The sequence below is a fragment of the Mus caroli genome, chromosome 11 (genome assembly GCF_900094665.2).
Source record: "Mus caroli chromosome 11, CAROLI_EIJ_v1.1, whole genome shotgun sequence".
In the NCBI taxonomy this organism is placed as follows: domain Eukaryota; kingdom Metazoa; phylum Chordata; class Mammalia; order Rodentia; family Muridae; genus Mus; species Mus caroli.
Genome location: NC_034580.1, coordinates 81,287,885 through 81,303,636, shown reverse-complemented (window position 1 = coordinate 81,303,636; position 15,752 = coordinate 81,287,885). Strand labels below are relative to the sequence as shown.

Genomic DNA, 15,752 nt, shown 5'->3' with positions numbered 1-15,752 from the left:
AACTTAGAATACCCAAGATATACGATATAATTTGCGAAACACATGAAGCTTGGGAAGAAGGAAGACCAAGGTGTGGATACTTTGCCCCTTCTTGGAATTGGGAGCAAGGCACCCATGGAAGGAGCTACAGAGACAGAGTTTGGAGCTGAGATGAAAGGATGGACCATCTAGAGTCTGCCATACCCGGAGATCCATCCCATAATCAGCCTCCAAACGCTGACACCATTGCATGCACTAGCAAGATTTTACTGTAAGGACCCTGATATAGCTGTCTCATGTAAGACTATGCTGGGGCCTAGCAAACACAGAAGTGGATGCTCACTGTCAGCTATTCGATGGATCACAGGGCCCCCAATGGAGGAACTGGAGGAAGTACCCAGGGAGCTGGGGGGATCTGCATCCCTATAAGTGGAACAACAATATGAACTAACCAGTTACCCCCCCCCCCCAAGAGCTCGTGTCTCTAGCTGCATATGTATCAGAAAATGGCCTGGTCAGCCATCAGTTGAAAGAGGGCCCATTGGTCGTGCAGACTTTATATGCCTCAGTACAGGGGAATGCCAGGGCCAAGAGGTGGGAGTGGGTGGGTGGGGGAGTGGATGTGAGAGGGTGTGGGGGACTTTTGGGATAGCACTGGAAATGTAAATGAAATAAATACCCAATAATTAAAAAAAATTAATATACCTGAGGATGGTAGGTGTTTCATCTACTCCTGACCACGTCCTGTCCTGCAAAATATGACCACAAAAAAAAAAAAAAAAAAACCCACACACAAATTTGATCTTGCAAAATATGACTCTGAGTTTGAGTCTTTTGTCACCCAAATCTTCCAGTGTCACGCTCATTAATGTATCATATGGCTTCCACAAGCCTTCTCCATAAGAGTTCCTGCTTTTCTGCCAAGAGTTAGTAGTTGTGGACATGAGTAAACATAGATCTCTGTAGCATGCTGAATGGAGTACTGCTCATTCCCCTCAGTGAGGCCTCTTAACATAGTGCAGTCTTTAGAACTAGTGTGTGTGTGTGTGTGTGTGTGTGTGTGTGTGTGTGTGTCGCAGGGGCTAGAGAGTGAACTTACCTCAGCTAAGCATAGGCTCCACATGGAGCTTCTCCCTGCACAGAAAATATTTCATCTTGCATAGCTGTGATTTCTAGATTTCTCCCCACTAGTTGTGAGACTTCTACAAGAGAAATAGTAGAATGTAAAATACTTGAATGAAACAATATTTAAATTAACGCTGGAGTAATCATATCCTCACTCTCACATCTCTGCAATCCCATATTTTAGGTAACTACTTTAAAAAACAAATAGATTGGCTAGAGTGTAAAGTGACCCAAAAGTATTAGAAAACATACTAAAGAGTATTTATATAAGCCATAATTTTTCAGGACATTTGTTGAACAATTACAAAAGTTATTGAGAAAAGGATGTTTCAAAACTAAACAATGTTCTCTATATAGAATGCCAATGTACCTATTTTCATTTTTTTATGCAAGTGCAATCAGTTCATAAACTAAAGAACTTTATAAGTCACCTAAAATAACCTATGTTTATTCCATAGTACAGTTAAATAATTAAGTGTTAAAACCCTGATTTGGGGTGAAGAGCCTAAGGCCTTAACTATATAACCTACATAATCCTATGACTTTTTCATGTCTATGCAACAGTGTATTACAACTAAACATAAAGTTCACAGAAAATCTCTATTGGATCTTAGAAAATATGAGAAAAATAAAGACTTGAACACACTTGCTTTCCCCTCCCTTTCATTCTGGACGTGCATCCTAGGCCTTACACACACCCTAGGCAAGAGCACTAGTCCTAAAATATGTCCCCTACCCCGCCTCCTTTTCCCTCTCTTCCCTTTTCTTTTGTTGTTCGGTTCTTGCTAACTTATCTAGGCTGGCCTTGAACTTGGAATCTTCCTGCGTTAGCCTCCTGAATAGCATGGATTACTGCTGGCTTGCACCACCAAGGCCTTTGTCAACTCACTCAATATATAATGCTTTCCTGTTTCACATTCATTGACTTTTTATTCAAACAGTGGATAAGGTAAGGTTGGCAGAAATCATTTTCCTCTTTTTTTAGAGGAGAGGAATCTCAGAAAAGAAGTTTTGGGGGGAAATTGTGGTTATTCACAGTCTGCAAGCCATGTGCGTTTGCATCTGTTTCCCTCAGAATTGATGATAGCTTAAGTGGTAGAATTTTTCAAAGCTGCTAACTGAAGTATTTGCATGTTTATCTAACATCTTGGCATGGTTAGCCTAACTAAATTGCTGTAATGCCTATAACTCTATTAAAGTCTTAAACTAAGTCCTTTCCAGAATAGGAACGATATAATTTCCTTTATAACTTAAAGAATTAACTGTTTTGCTTTTAATAGAAAAATAGTAATTTCATCTTTTGCTCTATGCTCTTACCTTGACAAATTGTTTGGATAATGAAAAACAGAGACCTCACTTCCATTCTGGGTAAGATGGTTTTGTGTCATTATTATAAAAGGATTAACGTGGGGATGTTTAAGTGTAACAAAGTACCCGGGTAAGCACTCTGAGGAGTAGCCCTGGCTAAGTTGTTTTAAATAATGGTGGTGACTATGTAAACAAGGGAAGATACCCAGGTTCTCCATGGTCTCTTACCTGAGGATTGAATCTAGAGCCTTGTATGTGCGGGACAGGCATCTATCCCTGAGCCTCAGCCCAGCTGTTTCTTAAATTTCAAATGGTCAGGTGTCTTTTTCAACAGCTACAGTTTATGACACAAATTTTAATAGATTTCTCTAAAAAATTATTTTATCTAGAAGCAGTCCTGAAGGGTGTATGAAGTAAGTTATGTTGTTATTACTATGTCTTAGTTCTTGTTTCCTGTTAGATTTGTGGTTAAATCCTAATGTAACAGAAAGTAACAATTGGAAACTGTTCCTAATGTGCTTTTTTAAAAAAAAAAAAAATATTATTATTTAAAGGAGAGCCTGGCTTCTTAACTCTTGGCAAAAACTTTTTTCCCTCATTTAAAAAATGTTCTATATTTGGCTAAGTTGGTGTTTCAGAAATGTTGAAAATATGCCAAATAAATAAAACCAGTTACACTCCTTTTATCTAGCCAAAATATTCCACATTACAAGGTCTTAGGCTCAGTTGAGAGCTCCAACTGTTGGAATTTATATTGTGATACAATGATAACAGTGTTTACACTGCACTGTAACTGAGCTGTAAATGTCTCTCCTGCACAGTCTTTGTCTCCAGCTTGGGTATGCTGTAAATGCCAGGGTTTAAAGCTCTGCCTTGACCAGAGTTAGAACTAGTCTTCAGTACTTACTAGAAAAGTGTGTTTATTTTCCTCAAGGAGGCTTTCTTAATGCTATTAATTAGTGGCTTTAGATGATAGTTTGTTCTTTTTTATTTGGTTGTTTGAACTTTAAATGCTTTTAATTTAATTTGATTTTTATATAGGAAAATATTACATGTTTAACATATTTCCCCACACCTCCTACCCTGACTTTTCTCACCTGCCCTTCTATTTGTCTCCTATGTTTCTCCAGACAGTTTCACTTCTACTTTCATTTTTCATATGCATGTAACTATATATAAAAATCTAGGAATCACAAGAGAAACATACAACATCTGTCTTCCTGAGACTGGCTTAATTCATTTAATATGATTATCCATTTGCATCCATTCCCCGCAAGTAGCATAGCTTCATTCTTCTTTTTAACTGAGAGAATTGCATTGTGCACATGTACCACATTTTCTTTCTCCATTCCTGTCGGCTGACACCTAGGTGATTTGATACCTTTGCCATCGTGAGTTATGTGGTAGTTAACATTGTATACAAGTATCTCTGATGTATTGACTCAGAGCCCTTTGGGTAAATACCTAGGATATATATTTTATATATATATATATATATATATATATATATATATATATATATATATATATCACATACATTTACATACATACATAGCTGGACTTTGTGTTAGTTTGTTTGTTTGTTTGTTTGTTTGTTTTTTTAGTTTCTTGAGAAATTTCTACACTGATTTCCGTAGTGACTGAGCTGGGTAGCATTTCCACCAGCCGTGTGTAAGAACTCCCTTTTCTCCATCTCCTTGCCAGCATTTGTTGTTATTTGTATTCTTAATGACTGGCATTCTGACTGGGGTAAGATAGAATCTTGCTGTAGTTCTGATCTGCATTTCTCTGTTGGCTAGAAAGATGGACTGTTTATTGCATTCAACTTTTGAGAACTGCCTGTTCATTTCCTAAGTCTGCTTATTGACTGGGTTTTTAATTTGTTGTTTAGTTTTTTTTAATTCTTTGTGTATTCAACACATTAATCCTTGTTGGTTAGAGAGCTACAAAAGATTTTGCTCCCATTGTGTAGGCTTTTTTTTTATTTGATTGTTTCCTTGGCTGTATAGAAGGATTTTACTTTAATAAGGTCTTTGTTGTTGATTGTAGAACTTTTCTTGTTGTTTTGTTTGAGATAGGGTCTCCTGTAGTCCTGGCTCAACTCATCCTGTAGCCCAGGCTGTCCTTAAAGTCTTTCTCAGCCTCTGGAGTCCTAAGATTACAAGTTTATTCCACCACACCTCAATTGGAAGCTTGAGGCTTTAGTCCTAACAGAAAAGAAACTGCTTGAATTAATTGCTTTCATGAGGGCATATATTGCTGAAATCATAGTACACATAGCTTTGAATTTAAATAAAATTTGCTTTCATGTAGAATAGTGGTAAAGTGAAGAGATTCATTTATAGTTCTAACTCATTTTTGTCAAACCATTTTATTTCTTCAAAAACTACTTAAAACTAATAAAAGGGGGCTGGAGAGATAACTCGATATTTAAGAGCACTTCCTACTCTTTCACAAGACCAGAGTCCAGTTCCCAGCACCCAAAGGGTAGCTCACAACTATCTATAATTTTGAATCGCTCTTTACTATAACTCCAGTGCCCTGTTCTGGCCTCTGCAGGAACATACACAAACACACACAAGTGAAAATTTAGAAGTAAGTCTAAAATTTCATAGAAGATTCCTGTTACATATGGGCTATTTACTTAAGACTAATATTGTTGGGGGTTAATGGAAAATTGAAAAATAATGTAAGGTTCAAAATTGCAATATAAACTTGATATAGTATATAATCCTTTGAATATGAATAATTCCTTTTATTTCAATTAAGTGCTCTTTTGTTTTTTGTTTTTTAGATAGTGTTGCCCTGGCTGTCTTAGAACTTGTTCCGTAGACCAGGTTAGCCTTGCAAGTTCAGCCTGCCTCTGCTTTCCATGTGCAGGGATTAAAATGTGCACCACCATGCCTGGCTTCACATACATTTTTATTGTGAATTATATCTGCTTCTAATAAAATTGAGACATGGATAATTAAGGAACTTATTGTTTGGTCTCAAGTATATTATGATGTAAATCAAAATACAAAAATACAAAATCATTCAAAACAAAACTGTTTAAAAAAAAAAAAAAAAAGCCCTGCAGTGGCACATGCTTTTAATCCCAGCATTCAGGAGGCAGAGTCAGGCAGATCCCTGACTACCGAAGCAAGCCTGATCTACAGAGCAAGTTCCAGGACAGCCAGGGCTACACAGACAAAGAAACCCTGAATCAAGAAACCAGAAAAAGCAGGGCGTGGTGGCGCACGCCTTTAATCCCAGCACTCGGGAGGCAGAGGCAGGCGGATTTCTGAGTTCGAAGCCAGCCTGGTCTACAAAGTGAGTGCCAGGACAGCCAGGNCTACACAGAGAAACCCTGTCTCGAAAAACCAAAAAAAAAAAAAAGAAACCAGAAAAAGAAAAGAACAAGAAATGCTCTAACGCGTGCTTGAGTGCTAGCCGTTGGCCCTTTACACGGTTTTGTAGCTACCACCCTGCCTTGGTTATAGGTACCTTCACTTGCCAACAAATCTGCAGCCGTCTCCTTGCTGTTCTCTTGCTTATATCAGTTAAAGTTTGAGAATATACATACATCTTTTTAGATACATTTTATTTCTCTAGAAACTACCAAAATAAGGATGCCTTTCGTTTTGAGGTGAATTGTGAAATCTGGTAACAATAAAAATGATGTTTTGACAGCCCGTGCAGCATCTGATCCTTGTGTGGTGCACACGTGCTCAGCTGTGATAAACAGGGCGATTTAAATGACTGGGCAAGCTGAGGGAAACAATGAAAAAGCCGAGTATTTAGATGATGGTGAAAGTCCTTCTTTTTCTAAGCCATGACTAAGAGGCACGTCGAGCATGTCCTTGGCTTTCATTTGTATCTTTTGATAAAGTAACTGCCCTCTCACTTCTGTTTACACACTTTTCCAAAATTACACATACAGTAATTTTATTATGAATGTGGAGTGGATGGTTTACACTTTTCCCAGATAGCATAGCTGATTATAGTTTTCAATTTGAGGGAAGGCTTGTAAAAAGTATTTGAAAAGTTATGGTAGATGATCTAAAAGATCATCTTTCCAGACCGTCTTGAGCCCAGTTTATGGTGTTTACTTGCTGTCAAAACTTAGAAGAAACATTCAGAGTTAACATCCATAATGTAAAATGTCTGTCTTGTTAGGCATTAAAGGCGCATTGGTCAACAGGTATAATGTTATTCAACTGTGTGGCTGATGTGCATGTGGGCATGACCTCCCAAATAGATGAAAGACTAATGGCTTTGACAGTTACTAGATGGCAGAGCTAGCCTTGGGCCCTTTGCTGCTTCATATCCAAACTGTTTGTTTGGAAAGCATGCCTGGGGAATAAGAATGTTTATAAGGATGAGCAGGTAGAAGTAAAAAGGTTGTCTTTTGACATTTCAGTAATCCCTTCCAGCCCTGGCTTTACTTAGCATTTAGGCCATTTGCTGGCAGGAGAAACTGGCTTTTTCACATATGCTATGTGTCATTTTAAATTGAGCATTGGTTTTCATGGCTGATGATCATTGTACATACAGTGAAATTCTAGAACCATTTCTCATCTAATTTAGTTTCCCAGACTCCTGTTTTTAAATAGAAAAAATAATGCAACAGACTTGACCTACCTAATTACGTTAGCGAGGGTCATTCAGAAAAGCTATGCAAGTGTTCAGCTCTGCAGCTTTCAGTCCTTAAGAATGCTAGCTCTGAACTCGACTTGATCCAAATCCCAGCCCTACTTTAGTCTTTTCACTCCCCAATTTTCTAATCTGTAATATAACGTAATATCTTCCTTGTAAAATTATTAGGAAATTATGTTATTATGGTTAAGCAATATAGATCTATAAAGAAACTCACTGGATATTCTATAGTAAAGACTTTGGTTCTCAGGCTTTCCAATTTTGAGATTTCTAGCTAATTCTTAATCTCAATTTTATTTCAAAAACTTTTTTCCTTATGTTTTTCTTGGTTTGAGACAGGGGATTGTTATTTTGGCAGACTGTCCTTAAACTCTTAGCTATCCTGCTGCTACACCCCCAGCTTAGATCGCAGGTATGCACTGCTGTGCCTGGCTTATTGTCAACTTTTACTTTTAGTTTAGACTCTAACCTGGGCTAAGTCAATTTTATCTTTTTCTTTAAATGTACTTATCTTCTCTGGTGCCTGCTGGACCCCTCTCTAGCTGAAAGTTTGAGAGCGCTTGGGCATTTTCCATCACTTGTACTCGGTGACTCAGTGCTGTAGGTTGATGCTGTTACAAGCTGGACGCTTCTGTTCCTTTCCTTCGCCAAGCCTGGCCCTCACTATTTTTGTACTACATTCACAGACTAGCTCCATTTCTAACTATGCTTGCTCCCATACCCTGTAGCTGACATTAATTTTGTAACATTATTTATGTTGTAATAACATAGCATTTATTTGATAGCCATTCGTACTTACAATCTTTTCTGTTTATTTAAATTCTTGTGAGGCAGAAAACATCTTTACCTCGCCTTTACACTCCGATTCTCTAGAACAAACAGCTACAGCTAGTCCAAACTGCATATGTTTAACTGAATTCAGTGTTTCAGTTTCCATAATTTTCCTGCACTGTTTCGATTCTCATACTTTCAATGCTTTTTAAAATATATTTTCTGTGGCATTCTTAAGAGCTACTTCAGGCTAGCTCCTTCCTTTTTTTTTCTACACTCAATTAGTATAAAAATTCTGAAATTGTAATCCAGTCAGTCACCTGTCAGCATCTGTGGCAGATTGAATCCAGAAAACACGGAGAAAAGACCATATTCAGATGGTCAGTTTCCTGTGTAAAATAGTGTAGTGTTGCATCTAATCTATGCCTATTCTCCAGTGCACTTTAAATCATCTCTAAATTATTCATAATACCTAGTATAATGTAAATGCTATAGAGTTGTTTTACTGCATGACTTAGGAAATAATGACAAAAAGTTATAAATGTTCAGGATAGCCCGGGGGGGGGGCGGGTCCTCCTCACTCCGATATTTTCCATCAGTGGTTGGTTAACTCCACTTTCTTAGAACATATTAGAATGGAGGAACAGCTGTCCACTAGAATATTTTGAACTTGAATTATTTTAAGGAGGATTTTTTGTTATGTAAAAAAGCAGTTCATTCTTAGGATGAATAAAGATTGAACAACAAACACTTATGAGGCTCTTGGGAGTGGGAATAATGGTACTGGGAATTGAATAGACAGCCTCACACATCCCAGCTAAGCACTGTACACTGAGCTGCCCTCTACCAGCCCATACATAGTAAATGCATTGGTACTATCTTTAACTCTGGCTTGTTTACACTGCCACTGAATGACAGGCTTGGAATCTTTACAGTGTCTTTTCGGCGTCCGTGCATTTACTGTGTTCTTACTGAGGTGCTGGCTGATCATTGCCTCTCTCTCTTTCTATGTTTTTCACTTGTACCATTCCCATTTGAATTTGTAAACTTTCTACTTCCAGGGTTAAAGAGATGGCTCACTGAGTAAGAGTGCTTGCTCTGCAAGCATGGGATTTTAAGTTTGAATCCCCGGATCCATCTAAAAAGCTGGGCATGGACAAGTGTAGCTGTAATCTCAACATTGTGGGGGTGTAGACAGACAAGCTATATGGCCAGCTAGTGTAGCCTGAATGGCAAACTTCAGTTCAGTAAGAGACCCTGTCCCAAGGCAATAATGCATAGAGAGCTAGAGGAAGACTCTTGAAGTCTTGCTGTGATCTGTGCATGTGTGAATATAGGTGGGTAAACCCATATACTCACCTGTTTGCAACACATGTACAACACACACACACAAATTTTAAAATAAAATAAAAATGTTCACTTCTGCCAAGATTATCCTGAGTTTAGACATTAAAGTGTGTGTCTTTTTTCTTAAGATTTGTGGTGCACGCACACACACACACACACACACACACACACACAGGTTTATTTGAACCACTTGTATGCAGGTGCTTGACATAAGGGAGATAGGTTCCCTGAAATTGGTACCACAGGAGGTTCTGAGCCACCTGATATAGGTGCTGAAAACTGAACCCAGTTTTTCTGGAAGAACAGTAAGTGCTTTTTAAACTATTGTGCCACCATCCCCCTGAACTATGTGTTTTTGTGTTACTTAAATACATTTTCAATGGCTGCTTTAAAGTCCTTGTCTGTCATCCTCAAAACTGCCGTCATGTTTCCCAACTGGTGTGTTGTTGCTGACTGCCTATTTTTCCTCTTTCCTTAATGTGTGCCATGCTTTCTTAGTAACTTTTAATTGTATATAACACATTATGGTACATTATAGAGATGTTAAGGCCTATCTCTTCTGTGGAATATTGAATTTTGTTTTTATAGGCAATTCAGTTAACATCTGGTCATCTTGAGCTTGTGTAGGTGTAGGTGTGGTTTGATTTGTTATTGAGATCTCAGAAAAACCATCTTTATATTGTTTCCTCAGGGTCTAGTCAGAGTTTGTCTTAATTCTTTGTTGGGGTTGATTGAGAATAGGCATTACTTTGAATTGCCTTTATTGATAACATAGCACATGGCCTTTTTGATATCTTAAAAGCCTGTCAGGGAGTTAAACCAGTAATTATAGCTATCACCAGTCTGGCAATTACAACATCCGTAAGCATTCTTTGACTGTTTATTTGCTGTTTTTATTCTTAACCTGAGTTAGGTGCTGTCTGATAAACCATGGGTGCGTCACTCCAAACACTCACTGTTGAACTTCAACCAGCGGCTGACAAGCTTGCCCAGCCGGCTGAGACTTCCCCTGTGGCCTCTGTGTTGTAGGCTTGCTAGGATTAGGATGACCTTTCCCACCCTGGGATTATAAAGAATTCGTTGTTTTCCTGAGGATATGTATAGGGATAGGGTTTGAATTGTCTTAAGTGTGTCTATATAAATGATACAAGGACTGTAAGTTTATTACATGTTTCTTCACGTTTCCAAAAGCTGTTCCTAACAGTATTTAATAACTTATCCTTTCTCCACTGACTTAAAATTGCCCCTCATTATGCCAACTGTTAGACAGTGGTCTGTTTCAGATCCTGTTCTATATCCTGGTGTTTGATTTATCAGGTCCAGTTTTGATATGTTCACTGACCAAATCACTAGTGCCATTGTAGAATAAAGTGGCTAAATAACTGCAATTAGAGTCTAAGAAGAGGAAAAGGTGTGGAAGCAGAAAACAATTATAGTAATGGTTAAAAGTTTTTCAGATGTTCTGGAAACCATAACCCACAGATCCTCCAGCCTACACTCAGAAGACACATACAGGTACAGGTACACTACAGCTCGACACAGAGCTAGAAAACAGCAAGGCGTCATACAGAGGACAAGAACAACAGCAGACGTCTATCTAAACCTTCACCAGTCCGAGAGTAACTTAGCACTGTGTTCACGTACTGAAAGAAAGAATGTCAGCATAGAATTCCTTGCTCAAAAATGAAGACATAGCCTATAATCCAGCACTTAGGAGGCTGAGGCAAAAAGCATGAGTGAGGCCAGCCTGAGCTACAGATTAAAGGACCCTGTGCCAAAATACACACACACACACACACACACACACACACACAAACACGGATGGCTAGCTAAAGTTAATTGCCAGCTAACCTGTTTTGAGCAATGTTTATCTCCCTTTATTTATTTATGTAGAGGTAGGGTCTCACAATGTAGGCCTGGCTGGTCTGCCTCTGTCTCCCTAGCGCTGGAATTAAAGGCACGTACTACCACTTATGGGCAGAATCCTTTTTAAAATAGTCTAGTTTCACACAGAGTAATAGATTCCCCATGGTGTCGTCACACACGAGTCATTATGTTTTGTTGTGATTTGGAAATTAAATCTATAGAAGAAAACAAGAAGTTCCAGAAACTTTAAATCCGCTAGTAATCATTTAAAGACACACACACACACACGATATTTATTACTGCAAAGGGTAAAAAGTGAGTAAAGCGCATAGACTAAAGTAATATTCCAGTACTTGTTTCTGATTTTGAAGTATGTGCCATAGTAATGTGTTAACATTGGGAGAAATTTAGTACAAAGCATCTGAAGTTTCTGTACTTTTTTTTTTTTTACTTTTATGTAAATATAAACATTCTAAAATTTAAAAATAACTTAAAATAAGTGGTATTGTTTAAAATAAGAATGTGCTATGGTTCTATACTATTTGTCAAAGTAAAATGGCATAAAATATATAAAAAGAAATTAAATTCTACTGTGTCCTCATGCCATTTGTGAAGCAATAAAGTAGTATTTTAAGGCAGATTGTGTTGTTAAGATGTGTGTTGTAAATTCTAGAGTAGTGGTTCTCAACCTATGGACCGCAACCCTTCCCCCTTCTAGGGTTGTATATCAGATATCCTGCAAATCAGGTGTTTACATTGTAGTTCAAATCAGTAGCAACACTACAGTTGGATGAAACAATGACACAGTTTTATGGCTGGGGTGTCACCTCAACACGAGGAACTGTATTAAAGGGTCACAGCATTCAGAAGGTTGAGAACCACTGGTCTAGAGCAATCTGTAAAAACAAAATGGAAACACTAAATGCTGGAGATATGGCTCAGCAGTTAAGAGCACTGACTGCTCCTTCAGAGCACCTGGGTTCAGTTCCCAGCACTGACATGGTGGCTTACAACATCTGTAACTTCATTTCCAGGGAATCGAATGCCCTCTTATGGCTTCCAAGGGCACTGTAAACATACACATAAAATTTAAAAGTAAAGAGAAAATTAGAGATGAAAACACTAGAAAAAAATTTTGATACAAAAAAACTGGAATCACAGATGGGACAAAGGAAAAATAGCACTATAGTAATTTTAAGTCTGATTATAGCAATAACTGCATTAGTATGAGTGGCATAACATTTCAAAAGCAAGGTCATGGCAGGGCCCAGACATTCCAGGAAACACTGAACCGACACCATAGGCTACATGCCCGGCCTGCACCAGGCTGGATGCAGAAGCAAGCAAGTATGGCAGAGTGATGGGAGAGAAAGTGAGCAAATAGGTGGTGGAGAGAAGAAAAACAAAGAAAAGCCAAGTGGTTTATGTGCTCTGAAAAGAGGCGAAGCTGTAGTGGAGACACAAAGGCAGTTGCTGTTCTTGCTTCTTGAGAAACAGTGAATTACACTGCCCATCAATAGATCCAGCAGCAAATGCAAGTGCCAGTGGACCTCTGCCTTCTTTCTTTGAGAAAACTGACTGTTCTGTGAGTCACTGTGACTCCCAGAACACATGTCCTAGCCCAGGAGGAATAGTACCTGCAGAGTGAAGATCCACAACTTAATACATCTACTCAATTCTAGAGCTGACATAAGTGAGCCTCCCTGAGGGTATGAGAGGAGAACTGACCCCACCCCTTATCCTGGAAGTGTGAGAGAGTTGACCCTGGTAGAAGGGGTACATGTGAGCCAGTCCCGCCTCTTGCTGGTTGCCACAGACAGAGTGTTGGCCTCACCCCTCATCTGGGCATTGTGGAAGAGCTGGCCCTCAAGGCATGGGTACAAGAGAGCCGGTGGACAGACCAGCTCAGCTACCACCTAGGCCCAGATCCAGGACTTTGAGGTAGCCTATCCCTACATCTCCATCTATGAACTGCACATGGAGGGGACAGTCTTAATGCTGCAAGATCTCAGTGACACAGGACAACAACAGAATATTCAGAGGAGTCCCAGTAAAGATCTAGTATAGAAAGTGTAGCAGAAGCTAGAGGCCTTGAACCAGACCAATGACTCACTGCAGTGAACAGTTACAAGTGAAGCGGTGTGGACAGAAGGGTGTATTTTGTGACACTGCAGCTACCACAGAAGAGATGGGGGTTTGTTTTGTTTTGTTTTGTTTTGTTTTGTTTTGTTTTGTTTTGTTCTGTCTATGGAGAGAGGTTACAGAGGTGGAAGACAGACATGGGGGGGAGGATCAGAGAAATGAGCGGGATTGGGGTACATGATGTAAAATTCACAAAGAATTAAGAAATGTGGTTTTTAAAAAGCAATAATCATGAAACTAAACTAAAACATAAGTAACATAGGTGTGTGTATTAGTCACTGATCTTTCGCTGTGAAGAGACTGTGACCAGTGCAGCTCTTTTAAAAGAAAATATTTACCTGGGGACCTGCTTACTGTTTTAAACGTTTAGTCCATTATCATGGCAGCAGGCTGCTGTGCTCCTGGGGAAGGAGCTGAGAGTTGATACACAAGCAGAGAGTGGGTCTGGTGTGGGCTTTTGAAACTTCAAAGCCCACACTCCTATGATACAGCTTTGCAACAAGGCCACACCTACCCTAACAAAGTCATACCTCCTAATCTATCTAAATGTTTCAAACAGCCCCACTCCCTGGTGAGGAAGCATTCAAACGTATGAGCCTATGAGGGCTGTTCTCATTCAAACCACCACTGTACATATTGGATATATAAATAAATGGAATATGTGTTTCATTTATGTATTTTAATATGGACAACTTCCCAAAGTAATATATAGTTTCTATAGACACAAATATATACTGTCCAATAGCACTTATTTGAAATTTCAGAAAAGGCAAAACCAAGCAAGTCTGTGGCTGCCACAGTCAATAGAAGGCAATCGACTGACAAGATAGCAGTGCTGAGGATGATCTGTGGTATCAGGATGGCAGCAGACTGTGCAGTTTCTAGGACTTACGTTATACACTGAGAATGTGTGGGTCTTAATGTGTGGAAGTGCTCTCAGCCACACGAGAGAACTGTGGAAATGTAAGAATGAACAAGACTTAAATAAGCTGAAAAACTCACACGTGCAAAACAAAATACCCTAAATCAAATGTAGAATGTTAGATATTCATATGATGTTTAAAATAAGCTTTACTCATCTACTGCACTTATAATGTTTAAATTACTAGGTGGAGCTAAAACGACAATACAATGACCACCACTCAAAATCGAGAGGCCTTCTGCCTGGCCGTCAGTGGTATGAAATTCAAGCATACCGAGCCTTGAATCAGGCTCTAGGCAGGTGAGTAAATTAAAATGGATTACGGTATTACTGTCTGTGGTTTTGTCTATGCCCAAGGAGAGGAAGTCACATTTGCTACTTTTAAAAATCAATGTGGTAAAATTATATTTATAGATCAGAAGTGGGAGTTGAAAACTGTGGCAAGGACTTTGCCAACTGAGACATCCTAGCCTGTGGAATAACAAAAAATTACTGTCTCAAAATTGAGTTTTATTGTAGGACATAAGATTCCAGTGTATAAACACAAAGTAGATTTGTGCAAACCGGTTTAAAAATTAGTACGCTCTGTATGTGACATTACAGTTATCCACGCAAGCTTTTGTTTTCTAGTGGAGCTATAAGATGTTCAGGTAATTCAAATAAAAGAAACAGAGTCCTGACAGGAGGACACTGTAACATATTTAGGGTTCATCAGGAGATCTGTAACTAACCCTTATCTGAACCAAACAGATCCGGAAAAGATTTTTCTCAGGTGTTGGGTGCACTCACATTGCACAAAGTTGACAAGATTGTGTTTGCATTCATTTACATGAAGCCAATGACATAGGACATTGGGTAGGACATTCCTGGAACACATCTCTCATGCCACTCTCAGGACTTTGTGTGAACTCTTCAGAACAATTACATTGTGAAGCTGCTGCACGGCTGCCTTCCTAGCTGGACGGTCCGTCTCCTTGGCACCCAGTCACACTGCATGTTTTTATTGAAGGCTCTCACTTTCTCTTCCCGATGACTGCCTGTTTTCATTTGAAATTACAATATTCAGCTAATAGTTTTTAGGAAAGCTTGAATGTAGATTTTTAAATTCTTAACTTTCATTTGTTACACTTATTTTTATAAAAATAGGTGTTCTTCCTCCAATGATTTTTCTATTACTTTAATATACATAACACCTGAGCTTCAAGAAAACTTGTGAAGTCCAGGTTCCCTTTGCCTTCTTATGATCTATAAACTCTTTGTACATATTATCACATTTGGTTCTTCAGTTGATAACACTAATAACAATGCAAGTTTAATTTTCTTGGTTTCTTTTCTTTTTTTTTATAGATTTATTTATTTGTTTGTTTGTTTATTTATTTTATATGAGTACACTGTAGCTGTCTTCAGACACAACAGAAGAGGGCATCGGATCACATTACAGATGGTTGTGAGCCACCATGTGGTTGCTGGAAATTGAACTCAGGACCTCTGGAAGAGCAGTCAGTGCTCTTAACTGCTGAGCCATCTCTCCAGCCCAGTTTGTTTTCAAACTGAAACTGAAACTAAATTACGTTGCTGAGCTCACATAGTTATCAAGTGGTCCTTCACATATTAGCCCCATCTGCACTTTTGAAGCTACAGACTTGCTTTTTCA

General features: G+C 38.7%; 1 protein-coding gene across 1 annotated transcript in view; it reads left to right on the top strand.

Moving 5' to 3' along the window:
* The window catches only part of Brip1 (BRCA1 interacting protein C-terminal helicase 1), a 131,611-nt gene that overhangs the window by 100,051 nt on the left and 15,808 nt on the right, over positions 1-15,752 (top strand). Inside the window, exon 17 of the mRNA XM_021177469.1 lies at positions 14,286-14,398. Within this exon, the coding sequence (XP_021033128.1) occupies positions 14,286-14,398 (113 nt within the window). The remainder of the gene's footprint in view (positions 1-14,285; positions 14,399-15,752) is intronic.